The 20085-nt window shown below is 40.2% G+C and overlaps 1 protein-coding gene across 3 annotated transcripts in view; it reads right to left on the bottom strand.

Moving 5' to 3' along the window:
• MTOR (mechanistic target of rapamycin kinase) overlaps window positions 1-20085 on the bottom strand; it is a 63068-nt gene that overhangs the window by 14255 nt on the left and 28728 nt on the right. For all 3 annotated transcript variants that reach the window (XM_058855270.1, XM_058855272.1, XM_058855273.1), the window contains 9 exons: window positions 13528-13603; window positions 11516-11655; window positions 9006-9106; window positions 8093-8208; window positions 6673-6750; window positions 6185-6292; window positions 4049-4174; window positions 3277-3408; window positions 198-313 (listed from right to left, as the gene is read on the bottom strand). In XM_058855270.1, coding sequence (XP_058711253.1) covers window positions 198-313; window positions 3277-3408; window positions 4049-4174; window positions 6185-6292; window positions 6673-6750; window positions 8093-8208; window positions 9006-9106; window positions 11516-11655; window positions 13528-13603 — 993 coding nt within the window. The remainder of the gene's footprint in view (window positions 1-197; window positions 314-3276; window positions 3409-4048; window positions 4175-6184; window positions 6293-6672; window positions 6751-8092; window positions 8209-9005; window positions 9107-11515; window positions 11656-13527; window positions 13604-20085) is intronic.

Genomic DNA, 20085 nt, shown 5'->3' with positions numbered 1-20085 from the left:
TGTTTAGGCTGATGTGTCCCAGGAACATTTAGTGAACATTACATGGTAGATAAGAATGTAATACCAAAGCAGCTAAATGAGAAATCCCGTTCTTTTAATCCAAGCATGAGCTTTGTCTGAAATGTGTCACCCTGCACCTCAGGAAAGCCTTCAGTTTCAGTCTAGAGCTAAAGGGTGCCCCAGGAGCCTGTGCTGACCGTGCCATGAGCTTGTGGAGCTCCTGTTTGTGCTGCTGGTCCTCGGTGGCGATGGCGTGCTGCGCCTGCTGCTGCATGGTCTGCACAAAGTGCTGCATGTGCTGGAATGCATCAATCTGCAAAGGGATGATGGAGGCAGTGAGCACCACAGGGCTTAACTTCTCAAGGGAGAAAGACAATGTAGAAATCATTTCCACAGAAATAAAAATACGTGGTTTTCTTTCAAAGCTTTTCAGTCACTGAATCCCTCTAAGATCACTTTACACTTTAAAAATGTCCAAATAAATGAAGAAGTTGGAGATTATTGTTGTCTTTGAAATTGCTAAACTGAGGAACAAGTAACTGCATCCTTCTGATGCCAGGCACACCTTCACTGTCATAGAGAGAGCCAAAGGTATGACTGACCACAACACAAGTTAACACCATGCTCTGATGTACAAGAACTCAACCCTGCCAAAGCAACGAAGTCACCTGTACAGGGAGAAAACTTCAGCAGCAGAGAATGTCCTGTTACTGCCCACACAGTGTGAGACACAGAGAGATCCAGTTTGCACCTGAGCATGAACTAAGTCTGGCTATTGCAACCATCAAATGTTTATAGCCTACAAACCATATCTGACCAGGACAATACTGAACAGACATGATCACAGAGCCTACCTATAATATGCTAAGGCCAGACAAAAAACCAAAACAAAATCAAACCAAACAAAAAAACCCCAACCACAACAACAAATAAACTATTTGAGAAAATAATGCCTGAAGGAAAATTTGCAGCTTCCTCTTCTCTCCTACCTTTCAGCTTTGGCTAGGCTTGAAGTACACACCATGGGACATTAACTTTGACTTGTTTCAACAAATTAAAGTCTAGGTTTCTCCTTCTTATTGAAGAAGTACGAATGTGCATTACTCCTTTGCCAGATTATTACACAGGGCAGCAGTGCTAAAGCAACTTGCACTACCAAATTCTGAGGGGAAAAAAATCTTTTAAAAATTCCTTGGAAAGAATTCTGGGGTAGGAAAACCCAAGAATAAAAATTTAAGAAAAAAGTATGCATGCTTCACTGGAAAGAATTAAGAATAAAGCTCCTGCAATCTGCAAGGTCATTTCAGGTTAGGAATTGCAGAATATGCTGTTTGAAGTCTAATTTACTTCTTTGTATATAGGAATGAGCTATGTTAGAGACAAGAGCCACCTGAGCTCAAATGCCTCATCTATCCTGTTCAAAAGTCAGCATGCACACCTCAGTGGTGAGGAAAAAGGGTAAAATAAAAGAAAGGATCATACTCATAACATTCATGTGATGCACTTCATAACTGGCAACCTAGACAGAAGGGAATGGGGTGGAGGGGTAAATAATAATCTTACAATTAGTTGTGCTAGACATCTATTAAAAACAGACAAAATATATTGCCTAACAGTATCAACACAGAATGTTATCTTTTTATTATGTGCCCCTCTCATATCTAGAGACACACCCAACAATCTGCTCTTCAGCTTCCATTAATACTGAAAACTGATCACCATAAACTGACAGATGGAGCACTTAAGACTGAAAGCAATAAGTCTTCAAGAACAACTGAATTCCTAAATTTATATGTATCCTTCCTATGGGATATGGCTCAGAATGCAGCTGCTGGCAAAGGCTCCTTGTTAGAAGAAATGTAATAGGGTTTACTTATCCACTTTTATCTGTTGTTTAAGAAAAGACTGTGGTGGAGCTCTGCAAGTGCTGTAAGGCTGGTTTCCTTCTAGATGCCAGCTTCTTTCCTGCTGGATTTGACAAGTGCCAAAACAGCAGTACTGAAAACATTTTAGGTCAACAAAGGAACCTTGAACTGCTGAGCTAGAAAAAAATGGTCACTTCCCACCTTACCAGCCCACATCAGCAGCTTATTACTTAGGACACCAAACCAAGTGAACACACAGTTATGTAAAACTACACACATCACCAGCTGTAACTATGTATTATTTATCTATTTTGGCATCAGTTTCCCCCCATCTTCATGGGCTTCACTTATTATTGCAACTGTTAATTTTGGACGTGTTCTCCCACCCTCTCAATCTTTGTGCCTTCTCTCATTCTGCTTTCCAGCACTGCCCCAGGGTCCTGCACCATGTCCATCTATTTCTTGAGCACAAGTCAAACACTGCAAAATACAATTTCCCTCACACAGACCCCACACACTTCTGGGGTCATTTACTGAAGCTGGTAAGAGGCAATTTCACTGTTTTACAGAGCCAACAGAACAGGGCCTCAGTAACAGCTCCTTCTGCCTTTTTAATTCAAATAAAGAATAGTTAATAGTTAATCATGTTCCCACAGCAATGGCTCTGCTCCAGTGCTGGCAATCCCAAAGGGAGGAAAAATAAAAAAGATGTGGCAGAATATGAGGATAAATGGAGGCTTTAATGTATATTAAAAAAAAAGATAACTTATTCAGTCTGGAGCTTATTGGATTTGATTATGTAAATTCTCCCTGTGTTGCAATGTCAAAAACATTCACCCTGAGCTCTCTGGAGCCAAATTGTTCCCATGACAAAACTCCACGAACTTTTCAGCTGTCTTTCAGTTAGGAATTTCTGATGATCTCTTTAGTAAAAATCAATTCTGCTCAGCAACTAAGTGCAAACTATTCAGGACACTTCTAAAACTGATAATAAACCCCCATTTACTTCCCTCTTTCAGTACGTAACCCTGACCCTAGGTACAGTGTAGAGACTCAGCAATCAGAATGCTGGATGAAAAGTAAGTAGCAAACCTACACAGGACCAAAGAGCTACTATTGACCATTAATCTTGGCTGCATCTTTTGGGTATAAGCTACTGATTCAGCAAAAATAATCTATCCATATATGAAATAAAATTAGGGCCATGTCCTCCCTGCCTTACACAGTTTTAAAGGAAATAAAAAGCTTACGATCTGAATAGTAATAAGGAAAGGAATTAGTAGCTCTCTTTTAGGGGAGCAAAAGTAAAACCTCCAGCCTTGCCTTTGTTGTGTGGGGAACACGAAGAGCTAACATGTATGGCATTGCACAAAACCTGAGCAGTGAAACAGAGCAGTGTGTTCTCCTGTACCTTCCGGGCGCTCTTCCACATGTGCTTCATGTACGCGTAGGTCACTTGGGGATGGACTGTTGGTAGTGGGTGATCCAGCTGTCGAGAGGGATCTACTCCCAAGAGCAGGACAAGGGTCTTATGGGCCAAAGCCTGGACAAATGGCAAAGACAAAAGGCAGGTTAAAAACAAGCTCATTGTTACCTCCAGCTCATATTGCTTCAGAATTGCCCCATGCTAAAAAAGCACACCTGACCCTCCAGATACAACACAGACACAGCAGACTCCCTGGACTCAAAAGAATACCACATAATAAACCATATGTTTTCCTTTGGATCAGAGCATTAGATTCTCATTTCAGAAGCCAGCAGAAAGTGTAAAGTCTCTGTTTCAAGTATTTGGTGATAAATTTTGTGGTGAATGTTAAAGCAGGGCTGTAATGTTTAACAGTAACATCACATTCTAGATTCCACTCTCTGCTCTAGCAGAGAGAGCTATTATTAATAATCTCCAGTGTTGCATAAAAACTTCCAGTTATAGCATGCAATAAAAAATTGGCCCAGAGGCTCTCAGGTATAATATCAGCCCCACAAAAATAACCTTGGCTACAAGCATGAACTCTATGCTGGTTACAATTTTAGCATTTCAACAATTTCTGACTAGTTTTTTCCTCAGAGGAGAGCCCATCCCACTTGGGCCATGAAGGCATTTAGGAATGCTCAAGGCTGAAGCAGCACAGCAAAGCCAATCATCTGAAAAGCTGCTGAAGAGGACAGAGTCAGACAATGCTCACCAGCCTCCCACTCTTGCCACACAAGCTGGCATACTTGAGCCAAGTTCTCATGTCCTCATGAGGATTCACAACAAGAGATCGGACCATCAATATTCTTTGCCAGTCTTCCACGATTCGCTGACAGCCCTGAGAAGAAAAAGAAGGGAGAACTTCTTAATGTTTGGTCTCCAGTGTACTGTACAGAGCCTTGATTCAGAATGTGAAGGGACTTCCATCAAGATAGGCTTTTGTGCCCATAATTCACAGCAGACTGACATTAGGAACCATTTCTTTAACACTGCAGTGCTTGAAGAAGGTTCAGTCCCTGACTCTCAGAATCTGCAGGCAGCTCAGTGCTTGCAGTCTAACAACATCCTCTAATGGAAAGAGGAGAAAAGCTCTTAAAGCTGAAATGCATCCAAGAATTAGAAAAACTCTTCATGTAATTCCAAAGTGAGTCAAAGTGCCTTCCAAAGTGCCTTCTCCACCTATTAAATGTGGATTAAATCTCAACATGGAGATGGTAGAAAACCAAATAATTGCAAAGATATTTTTGTTATTGCCCTTTTTCTTTTCCTTGCATGTATTGCTTTTGGAGGCTGGCACCTCTAAACTGGTTTTCTGCCAGAAACTGCAGCTCCAACTGTTGTGCTGCTTCTGCAAGCATTGTCTGGTGCTTGTCTGTCTGATGGGAGAGGCACAACACTGTCAGAGGAGGATGAGTCTGTATTTCAAAGATTTAAGGACACTACAGAGGAGTAGAATTGTGGAAGGAACCATACCAACTAAAGCCATGGTGCTGGGTAGAGTGGCCAAGTACAGGGGAACAGTGAGGCTCCAAAGTTTCTATTCAGCCAGAGACTACTTGATTTTGAGACAAACAAAAGGTTTTCCAGTGGCAGCAAGGACTTGAGCACCAAAGTTATTCTTTCCTCCCAAGCTGAGGAATGGGAAGTTAGGCAAAGCCTGTTCCCTGACACTCAAATAAACTTCTTCCAATAGGCATTTAAAAACTATTAAAAAACCACCTATAAAACATTCAAGAACTGTATGTACTGCTTTCAGGACTATGAAAAGCTGTATTCAGACATTACATTTCCTGCCACTTCAGTTTCTTTACCCCAGTGGAATGGTCCTGAGCTTTTCCAGACAGGAATGCAGATGGGAGACTAAAAGCTTTGTCACAGTTTCCCAAACAGCTAAAAAATATACAGCAGGCTTTCATAAGGTGGCAGATTGTAGGACTGCCAGTGAAGAACTCTGCACAGGGAAAAGTTCTTCCTTCAGGCAGTATTTCATCTTAGTTATGCCTTTTCTTTTACCCCCTTTTCTTGCAGGAATCACCCACCTCTTTAAACTTTATGTACTACTGCATCTGAGGATATTCACTTCCACTGTAGGGATGCCTCTTGTAAGGAAATAGTGTCAAGTATTTGTCTGATTGAAATTTTCAGAGGTACTTTAGATTTTTGATGTTTAGAATAAAAAAGGCACAAACTTCTCTTTCAACACAGGAAAACCAACATTGCTAAAGGTTTCTTCTGAAAGGTCAAGGTTAATCATAGCATCATTTAATTGGAAAAGACCATCACCATTATCAAGTCCAACCATAAACCTAGCACTGCCAATTCCACCACTAAGTAAAGTCCCTAAATGTTACCAATCAGCTGGAAATGTTCTTGTAAGAGGTCCAAAAGGCACAGGATAGTCTTTTATTTGAAAAACACGTGTATTCTCTGACCAGTTTTCCAACACTTGGAGAGAATTCACTTCTTAAAATGCAGCCAGCCAGGTAAAATGTTCAAACTAGCCTGATCTAAACCAGTATTCCCAGATCCAATTTTGAGATAAGCAGCCTTGGGGATGTTACTAGTACTCTTCTGTACACATCTATTTCAAGGCTTAGCTCACCCTTGTAAAGTATCATATGAGCAGAGACCTCAGGAACATTAACCTGAAAGAAAGAGAAGCCCAAACTGAAACCCCAGGCAACCAGGACAAGCACAAAGGAGCTGGAGCACACAGCCATGTGAGCATGGATGCTCCTGGGATGGAAAGAGACATGGAAAGATTTGCTGAGCCACCACACTGACTCAAAAGGAAGCTGTTCATGCCAGCCCACCAGCACCTCCATCTTGGACCTTTATATGGATGTACCTGCAGTCTTTCCCACCAGATCTGGCGGATGATCTCACGGCGTTCTGGTACAAGTTTATACTGGATAACCTCTTCCAGCTCTGACAGCATCTGGCAGGATACCATAGCCTGGAGGAAAAAAATCACATTCCATCCCAATCACTACAGAACAAATCTATAATTAAGGAACAGTATTTTGGCATCAAAATATTAAGTACATAGGCTGCCCAACAGATAAAGGACCAACTGCTATATACTGGTACCTAGATGACCTGCTGATTCAAACCCCCTAAATGTCAATTCTTATTTCTTTTGAGGGGGTGGACCTCACTTCACTTTTAGTGTGTCCCAAAGCTGTTCCTGCAAAGTTGTATTACTTAACTGACAAAAGCCATTTAGCTTGTGGGCCTATAGAGGTCTTAAGTTTGAGACAAGCACTACTCTGAAGTTTTATGCAACTTTTAGAGACAGTCTGAGGCAGCAATGGAGGGAATGAGAGCTACACTTACCCCGTAGGCTCGACTGTAACTCTCTCCTGCCATGGCAGTCAGCTCAGCATCCAGCAGGTCTCTGGCTTTGTCAATGCACTGAAATAGAACAAGATATTGGGGCAAAGGTAGTGTGCCTTATCTAGAGTCAACTGATGAAGCTGCTGCTCAACTGTTCCATCTCATGAACAAAGCTGGTGCTGTTCTCACTCTCCAACAAGAACTGGGAAAGGATCTCATAAATAGAAAGATTTGACAGGAAAACAGTGTCCAGGGCATATATAAGGGAAGTCAAGGGAGCTTCATTCATCACCTGCACAGTTTGAAGTTTGTCTTCCTAGAAAATCAAGATTTGCAGTATTTCTAATCCTACTGTGATTGTAGAGATCATAATTAACAACATTTGTAGAGGAAAGGTTCACATTTTAGTGTAAGAGAGTTGGTTACAAAAAAAGCCTCAAGAAATGTCTCTTGATACCACACAATGAAAGAAAATAGCTTTCACTGTTTTACATAACCCAACAGGATTTTATGAATTTTACAGGACAGCAAATTCCATTTCTCATCCTCAAACTAAGACAGGCTCTTCAAGCATGAAATAAATCCTGCTCTAGTTCTAGTCATTATATAATCTCTCACCTATAGCTTTTCCTGTTCAAAATGTTAAAGGTTAATCACAAACTCTACCCTTTTGAATGCCTGGTTAATTTTACTGTGCACATCATCCAAAAATCTATGTACGGGTTTTGACAGCACAGATTGAATTACTCCTTTATCTAAGCTGGCAAGCCAGCACAGAATTCTGAGAAATGGGACTTCAGCTTCCTTGGAAAGTAAACAACACGTTTCACATCTACAGAGTCACTCTGCAAATCTCCTCTGTGACAAACAAACATTACAAATACAGCTCTGTTTAGTAAACTCATTCCTTGCCTTGGTATCTCAATCTAAGATTTGAGATTTATCAGTGCTACCAGAAAAATTAAGATTATGGTACATGATATATATAAGCACTTCACTGAAAAAGATGCAAGAGACAGAAGCACACAAAAATCCATTAGGAATCTTACAGGTGTCTCAGGCATTCCCAGCAATTTACAATCAGTGCCTTGTAGGACAGAACCTCTGCTGAGATAATCCTTGTGCCCTGCCTGTCTAGAGAAGAGGCACAGAAGTAAAAAAAGCCAAGAAATTAAGAAATTACTAAGGCATTCTTATGTTCTACAGCACTGGACCATTGCTGTCAATACATTCACTACTACATTTCAGGAAATACAAGGTCAAATCTATCATCCAGGTCTAATATATCCATGGAAAAAACATTATTGGGCATTTCATAAGTTATAGCCAACTGCTTTACTACAGCCTGGTTTTCTGTGAAACTCTGTAGCCCAGAACATCTTAATCCAGGTTTTGGAATACCAACAAGGAAGATAATTACCTGCTGAGCCAGTGAGAAAAGGTCTTGATGCAGTGCCAGTACAGCCCTGTAGAAAGCACCATCATGGGTGTCCCTGGGGATCATGCAGGTGTATTCTTCCATGCTGTCCCACTGACCTGCAGAGACACAGATATCCTCAGTAACACAACAGAACTATGATGTGGTGCTTAGACATCAGTTCCTAGGCCTGGGTGTTGTCTGGTACTTCTGCATTTAAGTCAGCTCTCAAACATTTGTCTTTGGTAGGGACACTATTATATACAGAAACATATGCACAGCCAGACAAGAAAAATACAGGTATTTTTCTTCTAGACAAATTGCTATCCTTGTGAAAAAGATTCTTTAATTCTTAATGATGAAACAATTAAATTCTGCCACTTCCAGAACATTTGAATCAATTAGTGTCCTACAAAGCAAAAGATGAATTTTTCTCAGCAAAGGCTGGCAGAGAGCAAGTGATTCATCACTTTCTCTAGTAAATATCTTGCTAACAACACAAATGAACATTTGGACCACTATAGATTTATCTCACTTAAGATTGTCTACTCATCAGAGACAACCTCTAAAATGCTCAACAGATATTGTTCTCATTGTAAATAAAAGTCTGCCACAAATCTGAGAAAGTCTTCTTATGTCATTTCCAGCCTGAGCTCTGTTCAGTGTAAAGCCAAGCAGAAGTGAGCATTTAAGCAACTGATCATGCTCAGACCACTCTGTTACCTGAGACCACACTGGGAGGCTTGATGTAAATGAAGGTTTTCCAAAGGACTTCAGTACAGAATGACACTTATTTCATTTCCCAATGTAAATAATGTGGCTCCTTGATATTGCTGTTTCCTGTATTCTTTAGTTCTGAAGTTAAAACTCTCTGTGCTTGCACTCATGGGCACACCAGCACAGGAGGATACATTACCTAGACCCCAAGCAGCAGCAGCAGCCATCCTGGCCATCTTAGCTTGAGTTTCATCATTCACCTGGGTCCACTTTTCACAGCATTGCTGGTGGAGCTGCCCCCTAAGAAGAATCCACAATTTCTCATCAGCAAAAAGCCTCTTCCAAGAATTCTGCCCCATTAAACAACCACTTCCCACTGATAAGACAACAACCAGCCCTGTCATTCTTTTTATACTGAGTGGAGAATAGGATTTGACTCCCCTGGCCAACTCAACCATGCTATCTGATGACAAATATCAGAAAATAATTTTAAGGCATACTGTGTTTTGAAAAAAACACATCCAAAGAGAAGTTTGTATTTGTTCCTCAGAGGCTGTTAATGCATACTTTAAAAATGGACTAATAATGCCAGTCTATAAATACAGAAAAAAAAATTCTCAAGAAAACAAACAAATCACCACAAAAAAAAGGATGCTTAAAATTTTTTCAAGTGTCAGTAGAAGAAACATATGATCTGGATAGCTTGGGCATGGCTCCTACCAGCAAACATTTTGAATTAACACATCAAGTCTGAAGACAAAGACTGCAGAATGAATGTTGCTGTAACCTCAGATAAAGACTTGTCACGGCAAGATCTCAGAGGGCATCTGAATCTTTCATCTCCAGCGGAGAGGAAGCATCAGGATTTTTTATATTATTTCTTTCAAATCAACTGTGAATGCTGCACTAATCAAACCAATTACCCTGGGTGTTGCAGTTCCAGGATTTCTCATGCTGGATACTCTGTAGCAGAGAAACAGCTGCCAGCTGTGAGGGAGAACAACTTGCCCTCCCTAGTGTCATCCTCTTCCCCTCCCAAAAAGGAAGATGAGTTAGTCAAACAGAACCAATGGGCTGCCACAGGCAAGATAGTCATTCTGACAGCTTAATGGCCCAGGAGGAAATAAAAAAACCACAAAGCAGATGAAAAACCAAGCCAAACCTAGCAACAGCAGTAAATCAGGACCTCATAGATGCTGATAAAGCACTATGGCTCCTACAGGAATAACTACATGAGGAGATAAATGGTTAAGAATGCTTTGTACTCTCAAAATATCACAGCAGAGTACTGAAATAGTGATGCTACACAATAGAATTCAAGATTATCTGCCTTCTCCTGTCAATCAGACTCCAGCAGCACAGTCAGTCAAGCTGAACGCTACTGAAGAGTATCAGCAGCCAAACTATGGAACTGTCAGCCTCAGGATGGCATCTCTAGAGTCAGCTGCAAGGCAGCAGACAGCACCTTGCAAAAGCACTTCTTTTGTATTTTAATTGTATTGTATTGCAATATTGAATTGTAAAAACACCTGCACAGAGTTGGAACCCAGTTCCACAAGGTAACTTAGAGACTGATTGCTCTGGTCACTACAGACTATCAAGAGGTCCACAACATCTCGATCCAACAGAAAAAAAGTGTCCTTTTGTTGCTCCATACATTTGTTGCTGACACATGAATAAGTAGGAGGTTCAGAAAGGACACTTAAGACAAATACACATCCTGCAGGAGGGAAAAATTCTTCAAATCCCTGGTGAGAACTGCCTACTCTTATAAAAGCTGACTGAGGAATGCTCAGTAAGAGGATCTATTTTCCCTACCAGAAAAGCTACACCCTACATGTCTCACCCTTGTTTAGAAACAAAAAGGGCAGGAAAATGCTGCCAGTATTAGATTTCTCAAACAGTTCTAGTTTCTAGCAGTAAAATGACTTTAGTGAAGAGGAATCTCCTTACTGTGGTGCCATCCCCTGGGTTCACGTCAGGACCCATCAGGACACAGCTTGTCACATGCAAAGTTAAGTAGAAAGGCGGAACCTGGATGAACCCACACCTGCCCCTGGGTAGAACTGCACGCCACAGTGAGCAGGGTGCCTTCTCCAATTATCTTCTTGGAATTGAACAGTGAGAAAAAACAGAAGCCCCCAGTTAAGCAGTAAGCTGTAAGTCACCAGCAGCTCACCCTCTCACAAACACTGATTTGAATCAGTTATGTGTTGAGAACTGACATCTGACACAAAACTTGAAATACTAAATGTTCACAAAGACAAGGCTTAAGAAATGCTGAAAAAAGACTCAAAAGGAAAACCTCATCCTTCTACAAGGCACTGAATAAACACAGAAAACTCTCGTGTTTTAATCAGTTTAAAAAGAAGGGTCACAATGAGCTCCTTTTATGACTGTTTCTGACAAGTTCTGCTCAGTTAATGTTTCCTCCATCTACAATGTCTTTTTCTGTTATAAATGGGGTTGAGCTGATTATAAGATTGCAGATTCTCTTCCAGAGAGACCTTAACTCACCAGATGGCCAGTCCCAAAAGGCTTAGAGATGCTATTACCAATTCTGACTGCAATGAACAAAGTGAGATGCCACACCAACACTTAAAGTAAGCAGGAATAAATAGGAATTCAGGCAAAAAATTTGCACCTGAATGACAGCATCCAGAGAACAGAGCCAGCATTTTCCTCAGTCCTCAGGCATTCCCCTCTTACCATTCACCAAGTGCTTCCAAGCAACGCATCCGTCCCAGCATCAGCTCAGGATCATCTTTGTTTGTGTCCATCTTCTTGTCATAGGCCACCAGAGCATCTTCCCACTCGTGAAGTTTTTCATACCAGGTAGCTTGAATTTCCTAAGGGAAGGGAGAAAGAAGTTAATATTAACAGCAGGATTAACACTGATCACTCTATATTAACTACCATAGCTTTTCCTAAAAAATTCTGTGTCTATGCTGGTCACTTCACCCTTTTATCATTCTAAATATCCTCATGGACTTGTGTGATACACAAGTCTGTGATACAGAGAAGAACCTTGAGCTAGTGTGAAAACTGGAATCCTGGCATTGCTCCACCTGCCCAGAAATGAACTCAGGTTTACCAGAGGGATTAATCCAACATCACCCCCTTACTCAGAGCCACTGAAATACCAGCTCAGCAGCTGGTGCTTTTCTTTTTGGAGAGGTAGAGTGAGTGGAACAGGAAAAAGGGTAAATCTGTAACATATTCCACCTCCCCTTGTTGCACATACCTGCATTCAAACAAGAAAAACAGCCTTGCATTCAGGAATGGAATGACTAATTAGAAAAAAAGCCCCAACTTTGCATCTGGCTACTGCTAGGCAATTACTTAATACAGCAGGTAGTATGAAGCTGGGGCCCAATCACCCTTCACAAGGGAAGGCAAAGGTTTGTAACAAAGCCATTAAAAGTTAGCCAAGCAGTGATCCTTATCAGCTAAACACTTTTCTTCAATCTTTCTTTTAAGATTTTGTTTCTCATTTTCAAGAAATAAAATGCCTTAATATATTTCCATGCTTTTCTCTGCCAGTGTTTTTCTGCTCAGCCCTTGGCAGCTCATGTCTTGACACAGGCTGCAGAGCAGATTCTTTTCCCAAATCTGTGGGCAGGGTCATTATAAACCATGCTTTGCATGCCAGGCCTTCCACTGAGCCCTTTAACTTCTCAGCTAAGTCATATTTCAATTAAGTCCCTGAAAGCAGAGCTCACAGCTCCTCTTAATTTCTTTTCACTGCCAATTCTGAAAAACTCTGTGCTTTGAACTACATTTATTGCTAGACTGTATTGCTGCTAAAGAGTGAAGTCAGAATTAGGTAATGCAGAACTTTGCTCAATCCACCCAAGGAATTAAAAGAAGCTGCAAAGATGTTCTGAAATCTGTACTTCTCCCAGAAAGGACTTATTTTCCAGTCTAGGTCAAAACCACACATAATCCTACACTAGAGGATTTCCACCATTTTGTGCTTATACCTGGTTCCCACTTTCCAGTGGTTACCACTTAAAGAGGCTGGTCTACAGCTGCCTTCCTTTTCCAAATCATCCTAAAACACTGCAACAATTACCACTGCAAAATCATCTTTTTACCAGTAGAACTGTCAGGAGAGCATAGGTGATTTGGTCCTTGAACACAAATTAAATGTCTCATAAAATGAGAAGAAATAATAAAAGGCACATCATTCTGAGAAAGACACAGAACATATATATAATGAGCTTATTTGATTTTGGTGAGCAGTCTAAATTGTAAGGGACTGGTTAACTTGCTTTTCTAACCTGTGAACACTTTTGAGAGAGACTAGAGGTTAACTTCCATTAAATCTTTACCTGAAAGATGTTGACACAGTTTCTCAAATCCTTCAAGCTTTAAAAAGGAGCTTACTCCCTCCCTTCCCAGCTCATCCTAAATAAAAGGACTTGTGTTGTCAAGCTGCTAGTTGCTCAGAGCTGCATTTAGCATCAACTACAGCTGCAAAATTCACCTCAAATCAGGTTCTTGCAGCCCTCTCTATATCCAACATTTGCTGCAAAATGTCCATTGAACAACCCTGTAGGTAGCAAGGCCTACACTCCTTGTTTATGAACAATGAAATATTAGAAGCAGGAATAGAACCTCGATGTGATTGACTGAGAAAACATACCCACCCACCAAAAAACTAACTACAGAAACCATAAAAACATGAGACAAGAAGCAGATTATCCAGCAGGACTCACCAGCTCCCCAAAGTGCTTCATGGCATATTCCAGCACCCCTGCAGCTGCTTCTGGCTGTTGGAGCTTATTGTTAATGCTGGAAAGGCAGGAAAAGAAAGATGATTTAACACAATTTGCATATTAGGTGTTGGTAGAAGCTTCTACTTGGTAATACCAAGCTCTATCATTTAGAAATACCAATGGAACACTCTTTTTGTTTAGATTTCCACATGAAGAAATAAACTACTTTAGGCACACAATGACCATATATTTTCAAAACAATAGGTGCACAAGTTCTCTGCACACAGTCTGAAGACTTGTTACATAGACTGGAGATTTTGTTACACAAAATAGAGATGGTATGGATTATCAATTCTATGTAACAGCCTGCATAGTGTGAAGAATAGTTGCCAATAATTTTAAAGGCATGATTTTTCAAACAGCTGTACTTAAGAGCTTTACATTATTAACTTTTTTCCTCCCCATTCTCTTAAACAGACCACCAATTCCTCTAAAAATCAGAGCAGAGATTGTAATGATGCAGGAAACAGTCTATATCATTAAAACAGCTGACAAATGTCACCAGGAAATGAGATAAAAAGTGTGCAACCCTAATTTCAGTTTCACATTTCATACACAGCCTGTGCATTGGTACTAACCAGCAGTGGCACTTTTCTTTTGCTGGTTTTCAAGAACATGCCAGAAACTGCTGCCATCACAACCAATCCTCATTCTGCACCAGGAAGGCATTTGTTTTGCAAGACCAGCTGAATTTTATGAAGCACAAGCAAATAGGCTACTCTTGAACCTGATTCTCTAGTTCATGATGTACAGCCATTCTCTTAAATCATTTCTATTTCACGTTGGTTTTCTTATTTTACTATCAGAAATGGGATACTCAGTGAGTAGCACTACTCCTAAACCCCAATTTAATGAGAAAATTAACTTTTTATTAAGCTTCTGCTATTTTATAAAGCTTGTTTATGAACAGCCTCTGGTTCACTGTCCTCCTCTCTCCCTACTCACTCTGAAGAACCAGAAATGCAAATTGTTCAAAGCAAGATCACAACACCTGAGCACCTACAACACATCCTACAACTCAATATTAACATTAGTTCACGTTTGGAATTAATTAACAAAACAAAACATGGCAACAGAGAGCAGTGCAAAGAGACTTTCAGAGGTCTTTCAACAGGACCATAGACACAGGCAGCTCTTTTCTTTCTCTTGCCTGCCATCATCAGAATGGCTGCATGATTTCCCCCTTATAAGAGGGGAGGGGATCAATAACAGAAGTATGAAAGACAGTAATACACAAAAAAAGGGAAATTTTTCAAATGAATGGCACATTTCTTCTGCCTCTGGAAGCCTCCTTTCCTGACAAATAAAGAATCAAGCTCCTAGACATACTCTGGTCACCTTTGAAGGTTAAACAAAATACTCTTGGAAATTCAACCTTCAGGTTGGTTGAGCTACAATCAGATTTAGCCAGCCTAAGAATACCCCATAACCACAGCTCCAAATGACTGGCACCCAGCAGTGGGCAGCACTTGAAACAGACCCATGCCATTTTTTTAACAGGACAGTCAAAGATCACACTAATTCCAGCCAGCTTCCCAAGGGAAAGCTTGGCACCAGCCTCATAAAAATGATAAATGGTTGTCACATTTCATGACCTGATGATTTAAAGAGCCATTGACAGACACATTCCAGCAGGTCAGACAGTTAATTTCTTCCAAGTTATCTTTCTTGACAATGCTTCCTGACAAAATTGACCATTTTCTTTTATTATCTGACAATTAGAGCTGCTCTTCTGCCACTACCTGGTGCACTCAATTACTCCTTTTGTTTCTTACTTTCTTGGCTGTCCAAAACAGAATTAAGTGTCTCAAATCTATTTATGGTTAGGTTTAAGCAAAGGGAAGGAAAAGATGGGGAGGAAAAGGAGAAAGACTTTGATTTACAAGAATACACAGCAGTAGTTGTTAATAATCATAAATTACTCTCCTGTAACAAATGATCTAGAACACAGTGAGCAGTGGCAGGTAATTTTGTGGACTAGGATAAGCCTCTGACTGGGATAAGCCTCTCCTGGCAGCTGCTTTTCTCTGTGTTTAAGACCATTTCTGTGACAGCATTAAATGTTGTGGCTCCCTGCTCCCAGCCCATTTTGTGTACACACTATTTTAACCTGGTACATTCAAAAAACACAGATTAATACAAGATTCTGCGCTTTCCTTCTCTTTCACCTTCCTTCCATGAAGGCACTGCTCCTCTCCCTGCAGATCTGAGGAGTCTATGCTCAGACAGAATCTTCCTAAATATTAAAACACTCTTAAAAGCACTACAGAGTTGTTTTCTAGCCACCACGCTGGAGACTGAACAGAAACAAAAACAGTGCAGAAAAGGCCCCCAGGGCTAATATTGCAGCCAGACAGAGTTGCCAGGGGTTTTTAGCCACACTGTAGCTGCTGGAAATCAGGGCAGTTTACTGGATTAGAATCAAGGGGATTGATTTCTCCTTGTATCTGGAAAAAGATAATGACAAAATCTCTCTGGATTAAAGGAGAAGGTGGGAAAACATCTCTCAAAATATGGGAGCCAATGCTGTTGGCTAACTTGCTGGACAGTAACTTAAGTCTTTATTTACTAGCAGATGTCCTTGCAATTATTTCAAGTTCAGAATAATGTTAATATTAAAGGAAAAGATAAGTTGTTTTCTACATCCATTAAGGGAAGAACTCATCTGAAAATGAAATATTCATCAGTTCATTTAGAAAATGAAAAAACCCTACCACTATCTCCTACTTGAAGACTTGGCAGGAGGACATAAAATACCATTTTTAGGGCATTTAGAACGCTTTAGAAGTTTTTAGGTATAGGTTTGGTCACAAGGTAACATTTCATCTCTCAGGAAAGGCCCAAGCATTCAGCTCTACTGCCTGCTATGGCCTGGCAGAGCCTTCTAGTACTAATGCTCAAGGAAAAGATTTCAAAATGATGTGTTTTCAATGCTAACATACTTACCTAAAATACTCTGAAGCTATTTCAAGACATTGCTGTCCCATGCTTGCAAGAGGGGCACCACAGAAATAACAAGACTTCCTAAATCATATCAACTAGACTTTTATATAGGATGAACTAATGCACTAATTTCAGTGCCTAATACCCACCATTTTGTTTCACATTTTATTCAGTAAGTGATTAGCAAAAACAACAAAACAACAGAAAAGTCTTTCCCTCTAAATAAGCATAAATCAGTTGCAAAATTAATTATTATCAATAAAGTTTGGTATGGTACCTGGGCTGGCTGTGTAATTAGATGATGCAGAACAATATAATTTAAATTTTCCCTCTTGTATTAAACAGTATCTGTACTGTAGCCAGAAAAATGTCCAACCCTGACTTATTTGGAGCACTTGATCATGGTGAGTGGGATATTAAAATGTAAGCAAGCCTTCTGATGAAAAACATTTTCCAACTGCTATGTCACTCTGTCCCTACAAAAAGTGATTACCCCAGGCAAACTTCCTAATATAAAAATCTTAAATCTTCAAATTTTATTAGTAGTGAAAGGCTACATAAACCTACTGCTTGATTATTGAGCTATTAAAACTGTAGGTTTTACATGTACACTGAACTAGAATCACAAAAAAGAACAATATTTAAGAGAAATATACTCTTGTTGCTTGTATATTTTAAAGGTTATTTAAACAGAAACCAGACACAAACTGGGAACCAAAACCAACTTCACTGTCTTCAGTGAGAAGAGAACTTAAATGATGGACTTTTCTCCCCTATAAGCCCAGGGCATAGATGTGTAATGTTTATTAGAAATGTTCTCTTTTATGCAGTCCATTATCTTTGATATTGACAATACTCTTTGTCACTCAGAATATACTAAATTTTCAACAACTCAGAACTTTCAACAACTTTCAGATTTTCCTCATCTTCTCATAAAAATTATAAAAAGAAAAGCCTTTATTTTAATAGAGCCTTTTCAAACACTCCCAAACTTATCCATGAGAGAACACACACATTTCCTCTTGCCAGAATGCATCCCAAAACATCACAGAGAAACTTTATTTTTGCAATAGAATCTAGACAAGTAGACAAACTTCTTTTTTTCAGTCTCCTCAAAGAAAGATTCTCTATATATTTTACCTGCCTCAGCCAAGCTTGTTTTTCCTTCTGAAGAAGTGCTGAGAGCTGCTTCTGGGATTGGAAGGCATTGCTACTTTGTGGAGACTTGGGGGAACAGATAATCCTCTGGCAAAAGGAATTGGCTTTGATGGCCATTTTCCCCAATTCTATGATTTATTTGTCTTCAGGCATCCCCCAGTCCTTGACTCAAGAAATCTCAGAAAACAACTCACAGTCAACCAAAACAACTCAGAAAACCAACGCGTGTCCATCATGCCACTGAAAATTATTCCCATTCCGGGAACAAATATGTTTGAGAAACTGATACCAGGAAAGAACTGTTTTCAATAAAGAGTTGTGATGGTTGAGTGTTTCCAGGCCAGAGCAGCCCCTTCAGCTTCCAACAAGGAGATTCCACATTGCTCACAGGCATCAAAACCAAATTCCCAATCTTGATATAAATTATTGCACATCAAATAAAAACATTCATCAGTTTTGAAAGAGAAATCACTGAAAAATGTTAAAACAAATTACTTAACCAGCCTTGCTGCTTAGGCTCCAAAAGGTTTTGTATCACCTATTTTTTATTAACCAGAAAGCAGAGAAGAAAAAAATTGCTAAGAAGGATATTCAGCAAAAAAAGGTGAAACACAGAGCCAGTCTTTGTGTACTGGGTATGCAAAGAGGGGATGCCTTGAATAAAAATCACAAGTGACAGCAGGAAGTGGCAGTATTTTGTTTCTCATTGAGCTCTCTCCCCTGTTCCACTTGTGCCATAGAATTTCAGAGATTTACAACACAATCCATAAAGCTGCAGTGGAGTGAATGTTGGAGCATTTATGAGCATCTCCAAAGCCAAAGGTGAAGAGTTTCACACTTCCTGGGAGGGAAAAGCAGTATTTCAGAGCTCCAACACAGTGTGGACTCCACAATGTGCCAGCTGAGAGCTGATGAGAGCTTTGCCACCTCGGCAAGCACCAGGAATTCCAGATTCTAAGCATTTGCCAGATGCATATTAAGGGGTTTGCAATGAATGGCTACCAAATAAATAGCCACAGGGCACTGAGCTTTTCTTCTTGTCTCAGCTTTGCATACACCTGCCAGAACAGCTTCCCAGGGAAGGCAATCATTTAAACTCACCTCTAATTTAATCTGGCCCTCCAGGGACAGGAGATAACTGGTTCTAATCAAGTAATACTAATATATTTGAATTTGGTAACATCAGTCAACATTATAAACATATGGCACATACAAATTGAAACCATGTTTAGCCTCAGTTCTCCCAACCAGAACCACAGCTCTCTTCAGAACTACATCATGAATGAAGTCAAAAAGGATTTGTCTCATGTTCTTGACTTTAGGATCTTGTCTTTTTAGCTACCATGTACCACAGTGTTTCCACATACAAAATATAATGGAGGAAAACCAGGGTGATGGATTTCAGGCCAAATGATGGTCAATTTCTCCATCAGTATTGGGGAAAGAACAGGAGCCACTCCGTGATGATGGAACTCATTTCCCCCTGCTATGCCCCAAACTTAATCTCTTTACAAAATGCACCAGGATCCTGAATTCAAATCTTAAATAGAACAGTACAGAGCAGCAGAATAGCTTTTGTCAGCTCCAGCTACTGACCTACCCTGGCAATGACTGCCCTTTGTAGCTATTGCTGCTTCAGTGACCATACTCAGCTCTCCATGAAACTGGGAAAGACCCATCATTCAAATAAATAATCATAAAGAAGTCAAATTCCACTAAGGCTGATATTTCTGCCAAGGGGTGTCTCTGCCCAAATGTCCTTTAATGCTTTCTCAAAAGTAATGACAGATGGGAAGATTTGTGCTTTACCATTCCTGCATAATATGTCTGTTGTCACCCTCCTAACACAGAAAAAAGTATTCTCTTTTAAAACAGGTAAATCAAAGTACTCAGAAGAAAGATGGTTTGCAGTTGGATATACAAATTAGAAACTGAATCCAAAATAAAACCCTGGCTGCCTCATTTCCAATTAAATATTCCAGTTTAGAAAAGGGATTTGGAAGCCTTTTTGTGGTGTTTTGTAACATGTGTGTTCAATTGAATCTTGGATCCTTTCAAAATTTGTATAAAGAGGGAATGCATGGACCTACAAGTGGCTCCCCTCTTCCACATCTGCCCAAGACAGGAGAGCTGTGGTGAGTGGGAGCAGCAGCAGAATGGATTGAAGTCCTGTGTAACACAATGGGGGTGTTTAGCAGGGTGGCTTTTTGGGGCAGAGAAGCAGAGTCTGGCCTGTCCCAGTCTCTGTTCCAACTTTGACAAAAACATGTTTCTCATCACAGGAAGCCAGAGAAGAATTTGCCCCTGGGAATGACAGAAGCTCCAGCTGGAAGAGGGCTCAGACAGGATTAGAGGCAGAACAAAAAGGTCAGGCTTTCATCTGTGTGCAGTGGCACT

This window comes from Poecile atricapillus, chromosome 22 (genome assembly GCF_030490865.1).
Source record: "Poecile atricapillus isolate bPoeAtr1 chromosome 22, bPoeAtr1.hap1, whole genome shotgun sequence".
NCBI lineage: Eukaryota > Metazoa > Chordata > Aves > Passeriformes > Paridae > Poecile > Poecile atricapillus.
The sequence above is the reverse complement of the archived record's forward strand: the minus strand, read 5'-3'. Positions and strand labels throughout refer to the sequence as shown.